Here is a 22,682-nt window from a genome sequence, read left to right as displayed (position 1 = left end):
ATGTTTCTGTCACACTCTGTGTTTAATGTTTTGTTCAAATCCACTTAAACTTGAACAAAAGTTGACGTTTGAATGGGCCAATTGATGGCAGTAGAAGTTGCAATTGTTCTGCAACAGAAGTGATACTAACTTGTTCTAGTTTGCTAAATGAAAAATAAAAAACAAACAAACATGAAATGTAAAAGACGATAAATAATTATATATATGCTTAATGGCAACAAAGTGTTTCGTTAAACCCACATAAAAATAATTTGATATGAATGTTCGAAACTTCCTTTGATTCGGATGTAAAAGAACAACAATCGGGACCATTTTCCAAATATTTGGTGCCTGGCGTTAGCTTAAAATCTTGCCATTTGATACTACAAATTATGAAGTATTGGAAAATGTTCATAGCATTGTTTAACTTCTACTGTAGAATTAGCAGTTCATATATTTGCGAACTTCGCTTTGCGATATTTTCCATCCAGTTATCCTAGAGGGCGATTATTGAATAATAGTTTTCCTACACGAATATTTTCCTAATTTTCTAACTATTCTATATTGGACGTTACTATCCAATTTCCGATTCTGCAATGTTTTCCATTTCTAATTAATATATATTTTCAAGAAACTTGTCTATTGTTAGCGAATTACCTAATGATGTTTATATTGACATTTTGATAAGTGCAGTCATTCCGGTAAGTATTAAAATTACTACTAAATTAACAAAATGCGTTTAATTCAAACACCTTTTTTTGTAAATATGACATGATTTTTAAAAATAAAATACATTATATTTGATTTCTTAATATCAATTTTTCTACTTCTTTTTTGTAATCTTGTTAGAATGTTTGCCATAGTATTTATCTTTTTTAAATGCCAAATCGTAAAAGAAAAAAAAAGGCAGTTTAATAAGTGACACGACGTTCTGTACTTCAAAATATAGAATACTTTTATTTCGAAGTCTTTGGAGCTTCAATATTTTAACAAACAATAAATATGTCTTTTTAGTTTAAAATAATATATCTAAAATAACTGACTCTAAATAATTTATTCTTCAAAATAATATATAATTATACAAATTAAATACATTCTTATTTTAGTAAATATCGGATTTCGCACAATTTGGCAGATTTAACTACCACATGAGCAAATTTTAAGAATATATTTTCTCCGAATGATAAATAAATAAATGCTATTAAACAATGAAGAAGTCCTGAAATAGGTAAAGATTGAGAAATTTCAGAATCAGTTTATATACATAATAATTAGCTTATTTTTAATACTAGGAGCATGCAGATTGAAATTATTAGCAATTGTAATACAATATGTGAAAAGATAATTCTGTGTGACCTCATTTTATTGGCAACATCTCAAATGCATTTTATTGCTTGAGTAGTTTGAAGCACTAAAACTACTCATAATGACCCGCAGTTAAATTTTTTCGTCTAGATAACACAACTTCTGTCTGAAGTATTTAGTAGAAGAAGCTTTTTGGTTATTCTGCCAACAGCATGTTGCTATCCACAGCGTTATAACAAATGGATATCGGTTGTTATAAGTGATTTTGGCTCTATTTCAACAAATATTGGCGGGAACATATACGTAAAAATCCTAGAATTGAAAACTGTGAATTATTCCAAATGCTCTTCTTCTGATATATAATGGTAGGCATGTTCACCCATGTGAAGAATTCATTGCTGGTTTTCTGCCACATTTTTAACAAGGAAAACAAATTTTTCGAATTTTTTACAAACTATTGGACTTTTTTAACATTATATTCAGTGAAATATCTAAAAATTTAGTCGAGGCAGAGATAGAAAATTCTTTGTTTCATATCATACTGTACACAAATACTTTCTATTTTCATTCTGTACATAAATACCTTCTGTTTTCATTCTGTACATAAATATTATCTGTTTTCATTCTGTACATAAATACTTTCTGTTTTCATTCTGTACATAAATATTATCTGTTTTCATTCTGTACATAAATACTTTCTGTTTTCATTCTGTACATAAATATTATCTGTTTTCATTCTGTACATAAATACCTTCTGTTTTCATTCTGTACATAAATATTATCTGTTTTCATTCTATACATAAATACTTTCTGTTTTCATTCTGTACATAAATATTATCTGTTTTCATTCTGTACATAAATACTTTCTGTTTTCATTCTGTACATAAATATTATCTGTTTTCATTCTGTACATAAATACTTTCTGTTTTCATTCTATACATAAATATTATCTGTTTTAATTCTGCAACATAAATATTTTCCGTTATCATCCTGTACATAAATACTCTCTGTTCTCATAGTATGCATAAATATTCTTTGTTATCATATTGTACATAAATATCCTCTTTTTAATACTGTACATAAATACTTTCTGTTTTCATGCTATACATAAATACTTTCTGTTTCCCTTCTGTACATAAATATTTTCTGTTTTCATATTGTACATAAATACTCTCTGTTTTCTTACTGTACATAACTACATTCTGTTTTCCTACTGTACATAAATACATTCTGTTTTCATACTGTACATAAATACCCACTGTTTTCATATTGTACATAAATACTTTCTGTTTTCATACTGTACATAAATACTTTTTTTTATCAAACTGTACATAAATACTCCGTTTTCATACTATACATAAATGCTCTCTGTTTTTCTAATGTATATAAATACTTTCTCTCATACTGTACATAAATACTTTCTCTCATATTTTACATAAATACTTTCTCTCATACCGTACATAAATACTTTTTCTCATACTATGCAGACATACTTTTTCTCATACTATGCATACATACTTTTTCTCATACTATGCATACATACTTTCTTTTATACTATACATAAATACTTTCTGTTATCATACTGTATATAAACACTTCCTGTTATCATACCTTACATTAATGAATGCCTTTTTACGTTTGTTGAGATAGATCATACATGTTTGCAATTTCATTCCCTGAATGCTAAAGTTAGCCACATCATACAGAATTATGTTGTTTTCTGTGATATTTAGAAGTAGATTTTTTAGTAAAAACTTTTGATACTTTCATTTACTTTTTCCAATAGTAATTCGTTTAAAAAGCATATCTGTCAGTAATCTTAATCAAATATAACATTACCTTACAAGATTTGCACAACTTCTAGCATTATCAGTCGGTTTGGAACTTTAGCATGACTATTTCAAATTTTTAAAAAATATGTGACTTTTATACTGCCAAAGCTTAATGTAAATTTAATCTAAAGTGTCTATTAAGAAAAAAAAATCACCAAAAGTTAGTTTTGAACTCAAAGGAAAAAGACCCAAATCGTTCGTATTTTTCTTTTTTGTGTGTGTGCGTGTGTGATGTAGATTAACTTGACCAGCTTATTTCTATAGACCTATGATAAATACTCACAACGGTCTATGTCAAAGGTAATTTATATGAAATTGCATTTTATTTTATACTGGGCTTCTTGGAATGTTCTTATGGTACTGGATGTGTAATTTTTGTGGGCCCAATTCATCACCTTGTACTTAGTCGGCAGTTTAGAAATAAAAATGATTTAAGTTTGGCAAAGTTTCAGAAAATTATTAGCTAAGGTAATAACACCAGTAAGCTACGTTGAGTACAATAAATAGAAATGGAAAGACGATGCGAGAGCACATGTCTATTTTCTGAGCTTGTCTCTCGAAAGTTTCGGACCGGCTCCTCAAAGAAGGGGAAGAAGTCATTCTGGTGCCATTGGGGACTCGAATTTCACCCTGCAAATATAAATATACATTTTGTACAGAAAGCTATGTTAAATCAAAAGATAACTATCAATAAATTAATGCAAAATAACAACACAAAGACTAAATAATTTATCAAAGCACAAAACCTTTATGAAATGCATAAAAACAAAAACAAAAAAATAAACTCATGTATTCTGTTCAGGAGAAATTAAATTTTATGTACTAAAGATTATGATACACGGTGTTAGAAAATAACTTTTACACTTTGGAGGAACCAATTACTAATCAATTGATATTATTTAGGTGTTTATTATTATATTATGGAGAGCTTAATTCGAGAGCCCAGTTCGAAATATCAGAGAAAAAATAATCGAGAAAAGGGATTTTACTATTCTTGGTGCGGAAAACTATAAAATATTTACATTCACTACAAAGAAAATAGATTAGTTGTTCTTGTTTCTTATGGCACTTGCCATGGACAAGCCCGCTGTTACGAAGACAGCGATTTTAAGCCGGGAGAGAGCGTTTCTTGATTTTATAGTGGCGCCAACTAGGACCAAAAGTACGACTTAGCTACTCACGCATCACATTCGCTTGCACAGCCCCTTTTTACAGGAGGGCACATTCACGCATCTCACAGGTAGAACAACGGAAGAACAACCATGCCCAAACCGGGACTCGAACCCAGGACGCCCAGAACACGGGGAAGACACGCTACCCCTATGCCAGGACGCCGGCAAATAGAATAGTTAAATATCAGACTGTGAGTATGTAAATCAAGTTACATTTCAAATCAATATGTATATCATATTATAATTATTAAGAATATTTTAAAAACCAGCTTGCTGTTGAAGCAAATGAATTGAGTAACTTCACCTGCAGAAAATAATCATTTATTGATAAGAACTAGATCTCATTGACAAAACAGATTATTTTCAATCTACTGATAATTTGACAGTTCTTTCACACAACAAATTGTATCAGATGAAACAACAGTGCATAGTCATATGAAATATGGGACAAAATAAAACGCTTTCTCATATCCTATACCTGTAACCATTCTGGTCACTGAACGGTTTGAAGGGCATATCACGGACATTTTATTAAACACCAGAATATTTACAAAAAATAAAACAGAAATAAGTATGTGCAGGATTTACAAAGATATAATAAATGATAATAATATGAAACCATTTGCTACGGTTTTCTACTTTGAAAAAGCATAGAAAAATTATCTGCAGTAATGATATGCAAAAGGTTATTATGTAATAAAAAACAACATATGTTTTCTGTGATTATTGTATTTGTTAAGATAACGTTGTAGACGAAGATGCAATTGAAAGAATCTAATATAAAATATTTTGGTTAATTGTTACAATGAAAATCTCTATTAAAAAGATATATATATATATATATATATATATATATATATATATATATATATATATATATATATATATATATATATATATATATATATATATATATATATATATATGGATGCAAATGTATGTGAAAACACTGTGGTGCTAGATTTTTTTCTCCCTTGGTTCTTGAGTGTATGACATTTGATATTGGTAGCTAGCTAAACAAGGTATCTTTACTTTCACTGATTAATTATCCTATGGATTTTTTTGCCTGAAGAAGCTATTGACGACTCTTTTTAACCGTTCTTGTTCAAGGCTTGGTGATGGTTTTTTTCATATGCCAAGATATAGTGATGGTGCATTCCGTAACATAATGAAGTACTGTGCCAATGGAATAGGGGACAGTACATATATATGAAAGACATGTACATATTTGGATTAAATTTAAACCTTTAATCTTTTGGGAAAGATCAGCTAGACGTGATTTTGACCGGATTTCTGCACCTGAGAACATATGAAACAGTTAAAAACGAGATAGCTTAGAACTTTGATTTTTTTAATTCCTCATTTATAAAGTGGAAAAAAAAGTACCGACATCATCAAAAAATTCGATCTTAAATTTTTGACGAATATCTCTAATTTCAACGGTCTTAAATTCGGAATATTTTTTTTTAGAGTTTTATTTGTCTATTAGAGAAATAATTTAAAAATGTGACGAATTAGATGAACTCTGATAGTATGCAGATTATCATTTCAGAACACGATGATTTAGATGGATGAAATCTTTACATATGAGTTTACAATTCACCTGGGTGATGACCGGTGTGGAGGAATAGTTTCAGCATATCTCATGTATGTCGTAAGGCCACAAAAATGTGTGCCCAATGTCTGGTGGTATAACCGGACTTCCTGTTCCGGGGAATTCCAGCTACAAGGTCCTGTACCGTGGATCCCTTCTTATTCAATTATATTTTTTCTTTTAATTATTTTACTATCCATAGGTAGTGAAATTCAAAGTTACACAGATATTACGTTAAGTACGAAACTAATAATTAAAATATAAACTGTTAATTTTTAATCTTACAATATATGAAAAAGGATCCAAGGTTCAACAATCTGTTCTATAACCTTTCATACTCACTTCCATATGAATCATCTGCACTTCACTCATAAGATTGCTGACCCTTTCCTCCGCTCTTCCGATCACAATGTTGACAATTGCATACTCCATGAGGGAGGAGAACACGAAGAGGGTGCAGGTGGACATGAAGATATCGATGGCCTTGATGTAGGACACCGGAGGGAGAGACTTCTGGGACTGGGCGTGCTGAGTGGCCAGAGTGAGCAGAGAGGTGACACACAGCGTCACTCTGGCGGGAACGGCGTCTGCTCGAATCCAGAACGATATCCAAGACATGATGACGATCAGGCAGGTCGGGATGTAAGTATGGAACAGGTAGTAACCGAGGCGTCGTTCCAGAGTGAAGAGAACTTCAATGCACGTGAAATTACCTGTAGATATACATGACTCGTAATGAAATCAGTGGTTCACGTAATGATCCATTATATAAATACTGATTTCGTTTGGTTTTATATAAAGATACACTTGCAATATTCAAAACAAGTAAGTTTTATATAAGAAGTTTTCGTTAACCACACTCCTGATATCCGACATTTAAATAAAAACTATCCGATCAATAATAAATAAATCAATTGTTGTTACAATAGTTCTATTTTAACTTCTGGATCAATTACAAACAAAAATTCATAGATTAAATGACGGTATTTTATTTTTCGTTCGTATAAAATTAATCTTTTGCACTCGGAAAAAATTTCGCTGCATATTTATTCATTTAATACAAATAATTGTTTATTGCTTAATAATTTTTTATTGCTCTGAAAATTATATATATATATATATATATATATATGTATATGTGTGTGTGTGTGCGTGTGTGTAAGCCTTTTGTTTGATTGTTTGAAGCAGAAGGCAGGTTTGAAGACATAGATGAGACATTTTACATTTTTCAATTAATTTTAATATCCATTCCGGGAAAGCATAATTATTTACAAGCAGAGACGCAGACAAGGCACGTCCGCCACAGTGCGGCACAAAAGCAGAAGTCTTGAAGAAGAACGAAATAAATTAGCCCTCGTCTTATATAACCTGAGATTTTGATAGCGAAAATTTTTTTTTTTTTTACAGTGCTCATATATTATTAAGATTCTGATAGGGATTTCTGACGCATGTCAAAATCACATGTAAGAGAAACGCAGGGATCTTTTAAAAAGAATGTGCTTACTGGGCATTTTTCTGTCCCTTCACGCGGAGCGTGTGAAAGCTTCGGTGTTTAGTCGATTCAGCAATTTTATAAAGCTTCTCTTGAATTAATTAAGTAGAGAAAGTGGAATTGGATCACGAAATAAGAGAATATTTTTAGAATGATGTTACTGTGGGCTAAATTAAGATAAAATCTTGGAAATTAATTAAATTGAAATTAGAATTTATATATATATATATATATATATATATATATATATATATATATATATATATATATATATATATATATATATATATATATATATATATATATATATATATATATATATATATTACGATAAAATTAAATTATAATGTTATAATGAAAATTAATGGTAAACAAATAAAATGTCAAAACGTTGCACCGTCTTAAAGGATTCCTGAGACGAGACATTCGAGTGCAAAGGGTTAAAAAGCAATATTTAAATATTTCCCATTTATTTAACTCTCTTGGCGAACATTTAAAATTAGAATGTGAATTTCCAATTATTTCCTTAACTTAGATTTTATGTAGAAAAACCAGTATATTTGAAAATAGTATGTTTTGTTTAACTTCTTAGTTACACTTATTTTGTGTATAATCTCGGAAAATAACTGTATCTGTCTTTAAAAGTTTAAGGAAAGAAGCCTTAACTCATAAAATGATTTTTAAATGACTGCTGTATAATTTTGTGACACATAAATTTGGATAATTTATTGTTTCTTAATGTATCAAAAACTGAAAAACTAACTATATAATTATAAATTAATAACTTAGCTTTATTTTTTTGACATACGCATATGAAACAGAATAAGAAAATTTGATGATTATACAATCTTACTATAGGTGAATATTTTAATGAACCAAATAATATGATTAAAACCATATTATGAAGAATATGTTTGATGATTTGCCATGCAATAAACAAAAAAATATATACATATTAACATTTAGTGCAGTTAGTAAGTAGCTATTTGCATACAAGAAGTGAAGTTCGGCTCACCTGTGGAATATTCTTGCATGCAGTCCCCAAGTTTCGTGTCCACCAAGATGTGCTGAGGAAGTTCAATGGCAGGTTCGACCACTAACGGAACTTCTGATTCCCAATCAAAGACGAGGTCATCAGTGGTGTAAGACACTTTTAAAAGGAAAAAAAATCTATCTAGAATACAATCTGTATAGAAATTCATTGAATTAATTTTATTTCCCATTATATAAACGAGTAAAGTGAAAAATAGCTTTATAAAATGATATGGAAATATTTTTGAATCAGGAAAGGTGACGATTATTGCTTTGTAATATTTAACTTAAACATTATGTACTCTCAATATATTATAAAAACTTATTATCAAAAGTTTTATGAATTATAAAAAAGCATTTCTGCTTGTGACTTACAACTTTCCATCTTCATAGAACAAGTTTGGGTATCGTGAGGATATGCTTCGAATTTCATGGCACAAGAGAGTTCTAAAGTTAACCTGCATTAACAAAAAAAGATTAGTAATGTTAAAGTTGATTTAATTCTTATGATTGTAAAAACTGAAATTGCTAATTAATGTAGGAAATTCATGAGACGATACAACCTCGTGTCAAGCATTTGGTTGAGCTTAGATAATTTGGGTGTTCCGTCTCTAAATCCTAATAAACCAATCAATTAAACTTTTTACGAACGCAACTGCGTGTATTATCTGACAATTAACTGGATGCTATTAAAGCCCCTTTCCTTCATGTAAGATAAGCCATAGATTCCCAAATCAACTTGGCATAGAATAGTTAATTTTTATCATGCAAGCATGAATTGGCTTTATTAATTTTAATTATATTATTCTTGATTGGAAGGAATATTTTTGAGTTCTATTTACAGCTTTTTAAATAATTACATACATGGCACTTTGACACACGTAATACCAAAAATTCATAAAAGTGACCCAGAGAAAGAAAATGACAATTTGAAAGTAAGGCATTAAATTTTCGCTTATTTGGATATAGCTTTTAATCTTTAAATATTTTTTTTTTAATTCAATCATAACAACAAGTTGAAAATGCTTTGTTAAACAAACTGGCATGTCAATATCATACTTATCAATCATTAGAGAAGAGATTGTTAAAAATTCTATATTCTTCATTTTCCCAAAGATACTTGGCTGTAGTAACTAAAAAATCCTCTGTAACTTTTTAAACTCAAGTTCATCTGTCCGATAAAGCTATTGATAATAATAAATCTACGAACTTTTTAACTTCGTATATACTTCGTACCGGTAATGTACCAATTATCGTATACTTAAATGTTCCATCTATCCTTAATTTTTTTGTCTTTGAAATATATGTTAGCAACCCACCAACACAACGTTTGTTTTTTCCCCTCTAGCTCCAAAACAAGCACGATGTCGATAGTGTTACGTTCAGTGGTGTTGGGGTGACCGGCTGCAAACAAGAAGCTCAAAAACAGGCATAACAGCATACCTGTCTCCACTGTCAACAATCCCATAAATAAAGCATCTTAAATTGTTAGCCAAAATAAAGATTTTTTTATCGCCATCTTCTTTTCCAACATGTGGAGTAGTATTTTGGAGTATGCGAGAGTGTTTCAAGGTGATCACTCACACTTTTTTTATTTATTCATTCTGTAACCACTTGTTGCCGATCTTCACGAAATTTCTTTGAAACAACATGCGGCCTTGTAAAGCTTTGGCCAAAAATATCTAAATATAATGCATTGATTTACTGGTTATAAGATGAAACGTTTGTGCATTTAGCTGAATGATATTTTGAAAAAAGTATCCCCCCCCCTTCTCATATTTTCGAGAAAATATTTTTTTCAAGCCTTTCCGCTGCTTTGAAAAAAATGTTCGAAATTTTTTTAATTGATTGGTTTTTTTTTTACACCATCGATTGATTCGAGATGGCCAATTATGACTCTTGCTTCATAATATTTACCAAATCCTTTAAATCTATTTAATTGTTTTTTAATCTAAAATATATGGTATTAATTTAATTTTGTAACTATTATGTTCATAATTCTATTATATACGGTGTAAGGTTTACCCTTCGCACTCGGAAAAGTAATTCGATGCGTAATTATTCATCTAATACAAAGACTTGTTTATTGCACCAAAAAATAAATATAATTATTTTAAGTTGAATTCTCCTGTTTAATTAATTTGTATCTTCTTATTACTCTGCAGGTACTTTTAACAATCAAAAAAAAAAATAAAATAAAAAATAAAAAAAAAATACATAAAACTTTAAAAATATGTACCGTCTTGAATGGTGAGTGAGAGATACCATATGAGAGAAAAGGGTAAATTCTTATTGATTAATTTTTTTAAAAAAATTATAAGTCATTAAAATGTAAAATAAATGTAATCATTTCAAATACACTTCTGTCTTTCACTGAAAAAAATACTTTTTTGTATCATATTTTCGAAAAATGTATTTCACATTTAAACAGTATATTCATAAAAACACTGATATTTGAAATCTCAGAGAAGCTGAAGATGTTTATACCTTACATTCTCTACTCCTAAATGAAGCATTTAATACATTGCATCCGATCAAGATAAATTCCCTTCAATAAATATTCTATCTCTAAATGTTTCGCAATGCCTCCTGGGGAGTGCCTTTACAGATGAATACTTCAAACGAAGTATTCAAAATGTTTACTAAATGAATGCAAATCTCCCAAGGATTAAAGTTTCCTCATTTTGTCGATGAATATTCATGAGGAGCTCAGCTCGCACAATACGCACTGAATCGGTATTTAGATTCGTTTTTGATCTTTCGAATGAAGGATTTTTGTCTCTTATGCCTGATTTGAATTCTAGAAAAGCACTTTGAAAACTTTTCTTCGTTGAAGATAGAGAAAACTTATTAAGATTTTACTTGTATTATGCACTTCCCGTAAGTATTTTTCTTTATAATGAATGGGGTATATAAATTGAATTTTTGATTCCTATAAAATCAAAGTAAAGTTCCATAAAGCTGTTTAAGCAAAAGTAATTAATGGGAAGTTGTAATTACATGTTACATGCTGAATTGAAAGACATTCGCAAGTATTTGACGTATGCTATTAAATAAGTATTTAAAAGTAGTAAAGTATTTAAGTAGAAATTTTTTCCTTTTCTAAAATTTAACACTTGTACAGCAGCACAGTTAAATTTGAGAAAGAGAAAAAATTTCTACTTGACTCTCGCTTAATAATTGGACCCTCTATCTAATTAGATGGTCTGATAATCTATCTAATTAGATGATCGTTTCATCTGATAATCTGTCTAATTAGATGACCTCTTTCTTTACTGTCTCTTAACTTTCCGTCGGGCGCAATGCAAATCCTGACACGATCGGGCGCAATTCATCTAAGAGATTAATGCACTCAATTAATGCAATTTTTGAATGTATGTTAAAAAAACATATTAAACAGAACTTTTCTCATATTTAGGCTTTTAGATAACATTTTAATTTTTCTTTACTGTTTTTATTGAGTAAATCATGAAATTGTTCCAAAACACTTTTTTTCTCAATAACGTAACTTAAAATTCACATTAACTTCATAAAACAAGTTCAAATGATCATGACTCGTGACTTCATCTCACAGATTAGTTGCTCCAAATGGAAGGTTAAATATAGTAGAGAAGAGGACATCGAATTAGATGGATGGCTCGATATAATTAAATAACAGGTAAATCACGTGACAATCAAAGTGTTAAATTGCTGAAATGTCGGTTCATATGTTGCTCGTGCAATCTACTAATCTTATTTTGAAAGTTATAAGTTAAAAACAGCTATTCTTAATACTATTTTTCGAAATAAAAATTTTATGCAATGCAAACATCTCAATTAAATGGTCTCATCTAATTAACACATCGGGAAAATATTTATTAGAGTTGAACTTTTAACCGATAATTATAGTCTTTAAACACTGTTGTTGTTTCTTATGGCACTTGCCACGGACAAGCCCGCTGTTCGAAGGCAGCCGATTTAAGCCAAAATGGGAGCGCCTATTGTTTTTATCGTAGAGCCAACTAGGGCCAAGAGTACGACTTGACTACTCACGCATCACTCATTCGCTTGCACAACCTCTTTTTACAGGAGGGCACATTCACACACCTCACAGATAGAACATAGAAGTAGGAGAACAGCCATGCCCAAAACGGGACTCGAACCCGGGACGCCCAGATGACGGGGAAGACGCGCTACCCCTATGCCAGGACGCCGGCAGTCTTTAAACACTTATTTCTTGATTGTTTTTAATTTCCTTGCAGTTTAATGATACTGAACTAATTTCACATTTTTCTGCTCATTTGTTTCTTAAAAGTAAGTATAGCTACACTCTACATAAATAAGACATTAAGACATGTAATGGAAAAAGTGATTGATTTTTCATTAAACCAGGGTTTACATGAGACTAACTATTGCGCGCAATGGAAGGTCACGCCTACTTCAGGAAGATCATGTGACAGCAATAGGATAACCATTTCCCATTGTCCCATTGGGGGTCACGTGATATTCCTGAGGTAGGTGTGGCGCGCAATATCTGATCTCGTGTGAACCCTGCATTATAGATGGCGATGATCGGTGTATTTTCAAAATAAAGCCGGTAGCCTCCTTCTATTAGACCTAAATTCATGCACATTGTCTGTTTCATATAGAATCAAAAGTCTTTTTTTTTTTATTTTTTTTTTTTTTGTAAAAAAAGTTTACGACGTAAAATTTCTTGTAACATGCTGAGAAAATAATAGCATATGAATGAAATTTCGGATGGCATAATTGAAAGAGAATGATTCAGAAATGAAATAGCGAGTCAGAGAACGTTCCAAACAACGTTTATTCATTCCGAATCGCGGTGAGTATCATAAAATATAATTATAGCAATATCACTGAAGATTGTTTTACCTTAAATAGAGTTTCAGGCAGTAGCCAATAACTTTTTGACTACGTTATTAATCTTTGAATACAAATGATATTGACATTTATACTTAAGCTTTATTATCACCATTACCAATGCAAACATGCATATTGTTTTGCAAAAAATAGACAGGATAGCGCAGATGGTATATGCATGACCAGCTAATTTTTAAATTTTTATCACGTATACCTACTTCACCATGTACAGAATGGTTTTATCGCTGTACAGCCAAATGTAATGGTTGGGGATGGTCATCTCTTGAAAAGTGACTCGTTTGGCATTTTTGAAAAACGAGTCCGGACGCCACATCTTCTTCAACCAACTGATCGGCAGAAGGCGATACTTAGAAGTCATATTTTCAGGTAAGTGAAGTCTGTTATCTTTCCAACTCTGCGACATGAAAATATCCGCCACGTAAGTCTGAAAGAAGAATAATCATAATTTAATCAGCTTAAAAGAAATTAAAAATGAGATATTTCAATCTATTACCTCAAAAAATAACGATTTAGTTCTATAAATTTCTGTCATTTTGATCTTTTTTTTATTTGAGTGGTTTTTGTTAATGAAAATAGTATATGAAGATAGTGTTTGAATATAAATACTTGATATAGATGTAATCTGATTTAAATTTGCGTGTATAGTTTATTTTATACGTAATTTATTTGATGTATAAGAAATTTTCTTCAAGAATACATAAGTATAGAGAGTTTTAAAACTGCATTTTGGGCGAAAATATCTCATTTTAACCTTTTGCACTCGAGAGGTGACACATGGTCACCATTCAAGATGGTGCATCATTTTCGTTTTATTTATTTAATTTTGATTGCTAAAAATATCTGCAGAGTAGTAAGAAGATGCAAATTAATTAAGCAGGAGAATCCAACTTAAAACAATTACATATATTTTTCGGAACAATAAACAAGCCCTTCTATTAGGTGAATAATTTTGCATCGAATTACTTTTTACTTTGGCAAAGGGCTGCCAAGATTTGCTTCTATGATTTGAATCACAGTAATTAAATTATTCCTTCCTGGAAGTGTTTGAACTTGGGAAGCTATCATCTATTTAGATGTCAAGTGTGAATTAATTAGGCAGTAAGTTTAAAACGTAGGCGAGTTATTCGGCTTTCAACATGTTGATTGAGTAAATATTAATTATTAATTTATTATCAGTGGAATTAAATTTTGAATAGCTACGAGTGCTGTCATCTAGTAGTAAATATTAAAAAAAAAATTGATTTCGCATTTCAATAATGTTTTTTAAAAATTAAATACAAAATATAGACTAAATTAATAGTAAAAATAATTAGAGACTTAATAAAATATTTTTGAAATATTATTTTATAAACATATTAAATGAATTTTTTTAGATGCAAAAATCCCCCAGGTTTAATCACTCTTTCACTCCCAATCTTAGGAGCGAGTTACCAGGTTCTGACTTTCTGAAATGATGTATTTTTTATTATTGAGATATTTTGTTAATCTTTTTCGATGCAACGCGGCTTTAAAGGCGACCAAAAAACGCCAAATTATGAAAATATACTCAAGTGTATTATTATTTAAACTTTGAACGTTCGATTCACATGCTATATACGTAGTTTGAAGATAGAAATCGTGAAATTGGCGAAATATTTTCTAGGCGCTTTTTGGTGGTCGTTACAACCGCCAAAGACATCTTTTTCTGCCATTTCTAACACTAGCGATGAGGGGTTTATCTATTTATTGAGACCATGAAGATTTTTACTGTGCTTAATACTTTAAAAATGTGAGAAAAATTAATTTTGCTACATCTTTTCTGTTCTTTTACCATTTATAAATCCCACTTTGGGAGGGAGCACATGAAATTTTGCAGGGAATGATGTCTACAGGCACGAGATTTTGAATTTACTGAGTTTCTAGAGTCTGGGCTTCGTTTAAGAGGAGCCAGTTAGGAGAATTGGCCAGTAGATGTGGCTACAATATATCTTGTCGATGCTGTGTCGTTCAGTGGTTATTGGTTTGTCGGTTGTTCAAAAAAAAAAAAAAAAGCTGATATTCCAAATATAAGGATGAGAAGCTGCTGTATAGATTCTTACTTTTACGGTAGTTATAGTGTGAGGTTGAATTACCACCACTCTTATGCAAGATGGTACCTCTTAAATGAGTAATGGACTGGAAGTCCGTAAATAATTACAAACACACTTTTTAATTTAAACAACTTAGTTGAAAAATTTTACTCTTACTTAATTTATTAAATAATTATAAATAATTAATTATTCAAAACTAATTTTGAGGACAAGCAAAGGTGAAAGAAATGCAAATATACATCTTCATACAATTAATAGTTTCATATAAAGTTATTAAGCAGATTAATTCCAAAATTTTTAATAAATTGCGAAGGAAAATATATAGCAATAAAACGTATTAATATTGTTTCAAGTATTGGTGCCTCTTATTCTTGGAGATAATCAGATATTGCAACTTAAAAGAATAAGCATCCCATCAACAGAAAGAATGCTTAAAAGAATAAGCATCCCATCAACAGAAAGAAACGATACCTTAAAAACAGAATAAGCAAACTAAAATCTTATTTAAGAATATGTAGCTATTCTCATAAAGAATAAGCCCCCTATCTCCACCCCCCCCAAAAAAAAATAAAGACGACAAAACGTAACCCTAGGGTTCGCTAACAAAGTGAATAGGATTTGGATTGCATGACTACACACCATGCTTGAAAAGGAATGCGTGTTATGAACAGATTACGTTTTCTCTAAAAGCGGTGAGGTAATAACTCCCGGGGCTAAGATTTCTAAGGTCCTCCTGTTCTTAAGAAACAAAAACAAAACAAAGTAGCTCCCAAAATGTTGCAGAAAATGTTCTGGTAATGGAATGAACATAATTAAACAACCTGCAATTAACTCTTTCGGGTTTCCAAGAGCAGCCAGAAGCAGATTTATGAATCTTGCTTACAATCCTTTATTATGTATTTTCCCAAAATTATGACATTTTGTTTGTTTTATTGCCTCCCTATGAGTTATTATGGGGCTAATCCTCATAAAGTTCATGTCAAGTTGCGATCTTACACGAAGAAAAATGTCTAGTGTACTAATTGAGATAGTTTAGGTAGAAAAATGCTGCGTTCTCTAATTAACGAAATTAGTAGAGGAGACGTGCTCACTAATTAGGGTAATTTGGATTTGGTGATTTTGGTAATTTAATCAAGTAATTATTCCTTAAAGCGCATTTGAAGCATTTAGTTAACATAGATTTAGAGGGATATTTAAAACAGGATCATGATCGTATCATTTGTCTTCAAGAAAGTGATCGATCTCGTTTATGTGTATATTTTCTGAGAACTTTCAAATTCATTCCATGTCCGGTTGCAATCTAAGGAACTCTGTTTTCTTTCCTACGTGTTTAATTCAAACAATATTTTTCTTTAAAATAGGGGTGCTGGTTGTATCTTGAATAACTTTTTACATTCTGTTTTAAAAATTTAGAGAAAGCATTATAATTGTCAAAAAATTCGAACTAAGATGTTGACAAATTCTCCATATTTTAGAACTCCCCAATTCTAAATAAATATTTAAAAAAAAATTGGCAATATGTCTGTTTTTGTATCTGTGAATATGATAGCTCAAAAAATGCTTTGAGCTAGACGCCTGAGATTTGGTATATTGAATTGAAATCAAATTTGTATACATCCATCAAGTTTTAAACGAAGTCCATTCCTGGGAAGTTAGTCTATCTGGTTGTTTGAGTACAAATAAATTCGATTACTACAAAAACGCAAAGAGCTCAAAAGATAAATTTGGTAAACACGCTTAGCATCTAAACTTAACATCTAAATTTTTAACAAAATCCAACTAGCGGATTACCATCATTGGTCTGTATTTTGCTTGCATGAAAGGGCAATAATTCAAAAATGTAACAACTTAGGTAAATTAAATTTTGCTCCCAATTTCCGTATCTAAACTATAGATACTTATCAAATTTTGAATCAATCTGTCTAATAGTTGATCGTCTGTCATCTTTACCTCCGCATAACGCTAACACTCATAAACTCATGACTTTAATCAATGATATTCAGTATGTTATCTTGTGACAGCGAATGTTAATTCGTGTCAAAAGTTTGGCGCCAATCGGTGGGCAAAAAGATATCAATTGCGACAGATTCAGTAAAAATGTTAGATTCGCGCCAAAAAAATTTACATTTTGTAACTATTGTTCACCAGTAATATGCAAGTATTCGAAGCCTTACCGAGGGTCTTCAATTTTATTCATATGTAGGGAGATAAGTATTGAAGAGTATGCGAGAAAGTTTCGGGGAAACCACTGTCGGCGGTTTTGTTATGCGATTAAAATCTAACAAATTACAGATTTATTTGAGTTATAGATATCTCGTTTTATAATGTATAATCGAGTTTCCCCGCTGTACCCAAAGGCGTATAGAAATATTGAACAAACCGCGATAGTAATAGGCGGGAATTATGGTTGAATAATAATGGCTACCACCGCCCACGACACAACCTCTCCCGTAAAACATTCAGAGAATAATTCAAACAAGAATTATGATCCTTTTTACTATTAAATTATATTGGGTCTGGAAATCTGAGATCATAAATAGATTTTTTTAACCTTTTTAAATTATTCCTTTATTACTAATAAAATAAACTTGATGCTACGAAAACCGTTTCGCTCTTATGAAACACTGACATATAAAGCGGCTGCAAGGCATAGTTACTAATAATTCCTGCTTCGAAATTGATTTTCAGGAAAAATTAATCTTTTCGTTCCTGTTTTTCCTTCGCTCGGTGTGTTTATCTTATATAATTTTTTATGCGATACATATTATATTGCAATATATTTTTATATTTATCTTTATAGATATTATTTGACTTAGCACCTTTTTCAAAACTCATATAGCTGATAAAAACTGATAAAATACTGATTTGATACAATATTAAAAAAATATTTCTTTGGGAAGTTCGAACCACAAAAACTAACACTTTACTGTCTTTGATCAAACTTTCATGTTCTGAAAGTAAATGTTTTTATCCCAAATGATATTGGTTTTCAAGATGAGCGCATTTAATTTTTTCAAAGAAGGCTTCGGAGTATTAGAGCGCATTTAAGCAATGAATATTACTGCATTTAATATCTGCTCATTTATTTTATAGTAATCCCACTAACTTTGACTTTACTTGATTTTTTTTTAAATGTTCTGGAAATTCAATAAGAGAATAAAAAGATTCATTTATTAAATTATTTCATTTTTCTTCAGCGTTTCTCTTTTCTTTTTAATTTTAGGAAATTGAAATGAAGCTTATTAAATCTTGATGTTTAATTTTTGTCATGATGAATATTTTAAACAAATGTGAAAGCCTTTCCTCTCGGATTATTATTTAAAGAATTTATAGAATAATTCTAAATTCGGCATGTAATGGATTTCATTATGATTCCCATTGATTTTATTTATTCTTGCAGAAAAATGAAAAATAGTTTTATTAGAAAAGTGAGTAGTTCTGAAAAACAGTTAAGCCTAAAACACAAGTCATTTTGAAATGTGACTTATTCTTGAAATGTCAGCCATTACCATTTTCTTCTTTAAACGTGCCATTATCGTTATGAGGTTAATTATATATTCTACTGTTTTGTGTAGAATGACATTCTTTTGACTTAAGAATGAGCTTAATTTAAGAATTTGGAACTAAAACATTGTGCATATTTATAGCGGAAATAAAATATTCTTTTTTTTTTATTCTGCATTAATTGTTTGAGAATTCTGAATTGGGTTTCGTCAAGCACAGCTTACGTCCTATTCATAATGCAAACATTTAATGTTATTTGAAGAATAATGATTAAGAAATTGAATAAAAGTTGTTTAAAATTTATTAGAATTCTAAAAAGTATTTTAAAATTTTATTGTCTAACTTTTAATCTTTAATTAAAAATTTGCTGTAAATATGGAATTCTGAAATGAATTTTTTTTCTTAACTTCACTATATTATCATGTTAACCCAAATTTTAATAAAATTGTATTAATATGAAATCTGCAGCACTATGCATAAATTCATATATGAAGAAGATAGTAATTCTATATATTGGATCATAACAAAATCTGGAATTAATCAATTGAAAAGCTTTTATTTATTGATATTATAAAATTCAGTAAAAAATAAATTGAAAAGCATTTTTAGTAGACTATTTCTTATATCAAATAAGTATATTCGACTTTTCGATTGTATAAAAAGATACAGGAGCAAGTAATTTCAGAAAGCGAATTTTTATGCTCGTATGTTTTTAAAATATCTTCCAAACCGGAAAGAAATGCATAATTTATCAATTTTCTTGTAGTGTTCTGAATATAAAATGCATTTTTTTTCTCTGATCGTAAAATTTAATTTCACTAATAATAATAATATGGAGTATAAGAAATAAAATATAATCTCGTTACCCAAAGTTGAATTTTTCATGTTTAATAAAAATGTAACAAACATGTTTACAGCTAGAACGGCAGTTTCTTGCTATTATTTACATCTTAAAAAAGCTATTAGCATAATAAGGTCAATAACTTACCATTGATCCTTCATCTATGGAATCTATACTTAAAACTGTGACGTGAAATCGAACGATTGTTGGCTTCTGTTCTGAAAAAAAGTGTTTTTCTTATATTATTTAAGAGTATACACTATAAGTGCATGTAACTATATTTCTTATATTTAACCCTTTAAAGAGCCATTTTTTTCTAGTCATATTATGTTAAAATATTTTTAAGCTTGAAATTAGAATAAGAAAAGGGTTTCATTTAGCGTATTAGATAAATTTAATTTGATTAATTAATTAATTTGGTTAATTAATAATTAAGTAACAAATCAAGACACATCATTTTGTCTGAGATGAAGAACTGAAGCATCTAAGTTTCTGACTTACTAAAAAAATGTGTCAGAACTTACGCCAACCTACATAATTTCATACAAAGATTGATAAATTTGGTGGGAAGCATACTTCCCACAGCCCTAGAAAGGGTTAAATCACTATTTTAGATTTTTTTGGGATTTATTTTATGTGGGGTTTTCCTATCGGAAAAAACTAGAAAAAAATCCGATATAAGTAGAAATTTTGTCTCTCGGATATGAAGCAGCAAATAAATATATAATTATAATTATAGAAGTTACATTTGCTGTTTTGAAATTAAATTCTCTTCTGCTTTTTTTTCATGAATCAGTAAGTACTTTTCTTCTATTCTATATAATTCATGAGATTCAACTTTAAATAGAAACTTTTTATACTTGTTCAAATGCTCTATTAAAAACTGTAAGAGTTTATTATCTTGGAAACAGCTGTCTTTCGCCTTCGTTTTATCATACATCATTTAGGAGAAATAAGGGATATGCACTTAAAAATTGCACGCGAATATATTATTTATTTGAAAAGTGGTTAATAAAAAGAATCAATCAAATAATATAATTAAAATTTTCTTTTTGATTGTTTTAAATGCAATTATAAATGGATTTTTTTTTATTTTATAGTTCATTAGCTTTAATTTTCTCTATTGAAAAAATTTTTTACTAATTTTTTTCGGATTAAATAAAGCTTTTACTATACAAGAAGTAACCACGAATTTATTAGTTCTTTGATCTCCTTAAAAAATATGTGGCTTAGTCAAGCTTATTTTTTTATAAATTGCTAAACAGCTTATGCAACATCCTTCGCTAAAAATGCAACATCAACTAAAAATTTCATATTAGAAAGGGGAAGAATTAGATTAAGTGTAAGCAATTAAGTAAATCACGAGTTTACAGATTTTACTTTTTAAAGCAATGCCGTCTTAAACTACACAACATTTTTCTTTAAAAGTTCAATTAAGCAATTTTTTTCAACTAATTGCAAAAACGTTTCAATAGCTCAGCAAATTCTTTTTTTTTCTTCTAAATATCTTGAAGAAAGCAGATTAAAGATTTCAAAAGCCTTATCTGAGAAAATCAGCGCTCAAATTTATAGCATCAAATGACACAGACCGCATACAATTGGCATTTTGAAGCTCGTATCATAATATATCATTATACTTTAAATTAGCATTCTGACAGTAGGACAAATAAAAACTAAATTTTTTTTCTGATTAAATAGACTTGTAGGCAACTATTGAAAGTATGGAAAAAATTCGCTTTTTCTTTACACTATGATACTAGATTGATATTAGATACTTATGTTTAAAGTATTCGAATTTATTTTTTGTATACCTGAAATTAGAGTACTGCTATAATAAATTGAATTTCTTTCATTTTGTTAATACTTCAGTAGATAAAGTAATTATGTTAGTTCTACTATATAGAATCTGATAAAATTTGTTGAAATAATTATTAAGAAATTTCAGTAGATAAGAATTTCTTTATTTCTTAAACATCTCACATGATTTATATTTAATACTTTGCTCATTCGTCTTGTTTTGCATTATTTATTTTGAGTAACAGAAAAATGACGAATAAAACTATTCCTTTCATTGCAAGTTTTTATTTTAAAAAAATGATGAGACATAAAAAGATCTATTCATAAATATAATAACATATAATCAAACATGATTAAATTAATTGCAAAAAGATTAATAATAATAATAATCCTCAAAATTCTAATAATTTTTTTTTCCTAAAAATTTAGCAAAACTATGAATAGTAAGTTTGAAAATTAAAGAATTATTATAGCCAATAACTTCACATAATTTTTTATGAATTCTATCTCATTATTGTTAATTATACGTAATCTCGCTCTGTTTCTATGCAAAGTAGAAATTCATAGTGTCATGATAGGATAATATCAAGCACTAGATTAGAGAAAAAGAGCTTTAGACAGTCCTTATCGCGGTTCAAATTCTGCCCCTTTTTGTATCTTCAAAAAAAGATCTTTTATTAAATTATAAAAGGGCAAAGTTTGCCCTGTAAATGTAAATTACTTCAAATTGCTTATGCAACTTATTAATTATAATGCATTAATTAGACTTAGGGCTTATAATATTAGAGGCTCGAATGGACCACAAGAGTTGTATTTTAGAAAGATATCTCCATTAATAACTAGGTCCACTTTATTTGATGCTTTTTTCATTTTTTTTCAAACATATTCAACTGATAAAAAAACTTATTTTTTAAAAGAAAGAAAGAAAATTAAATCCCATTACTATTGTTGAATTTGATAAATGGAATGTTATTTTCATTGAACGAGCTTCAAATTTATGAAATATTCTTTATCGCATATCCATTTATCTTCGACTATTATTAAATGGATCATAAAAAACTACATGATGTATGAGGGTAAATTTCGGGGATAAGAATTATTGCATAAAATGAAAAAAGATTTTTCTTGTTGAAAGAATTACTGCTCATAATGAATAAATAAATAATATAAATCAAAATATTCTG

At 29.4% G+C, this 22,682-nt stretch overlaps 1 protein-coding gene across 1 annotated transcript in view; it reads right to left on the bottom strand.

Annotated features, from left to right (window-relative positions):
* Nucleotides 1-3,506: 3,506 nt before the first annotated feature.
* The window catches only part of LOC129988339 (glycine receptor subunit alpha-2-like), a 71,985-nt gene continuing 52,809 nt past the window's right edge, over nucleotides 3,507-22,682 (bottom strand). The window contains exons 5-10 of the mRNA XM_056096541.1: nucleotides 19,849-19,914; nucleotides 13,485-13,711; nucleotides 8,782-8,864; nucleotides 8,390-8,524; nucleotides 6,225-6,595; nucleotides 3,507-3,746 (exon numbers count right to left, since the gene is read on the bottom strand). Of these exons, the coding sequence (XP_055952516.1) occupies nucleotides 3,576-3,746; nucleotides 6,225-6,595; nucleotides 8,390-8,524; nucleotides 8,782-8,864; nucleotides 13,485-13,711; nucleotides 19,849-19,914 (1,053 nt within the window). The 3' untranslated portion in view covers nucleotides 3,507-3,575. The remainder of the gene's footprint in view (nucleotides 3,747-6,224; nucleotides 6,596-8,389; nucleotides 8,525-8,781; nucleotides 8,865-13,484; nucleotides 13,712-19,848; nucleotides 19,915-22,682) is intronic.

The sequence above is a fragment of the Argiope bruennichi genome, chromosome 10, assembly GCF_947563725.1.
Source record: "Argiope bruennichi chromosome 10, qqArgBrue1.1, whole genome shotgun sequence".
Lineage (NCBI taxonomy): Eukaryota > Metazoa > Arthropoda > Arachnida > Araneae > Araneidae > Argiope > Argiope bruennichi.
Note: the sequence above shows the minus strand (reverse complement) of the source record. Positions and strands in the feature narration are given on the sequence as shown.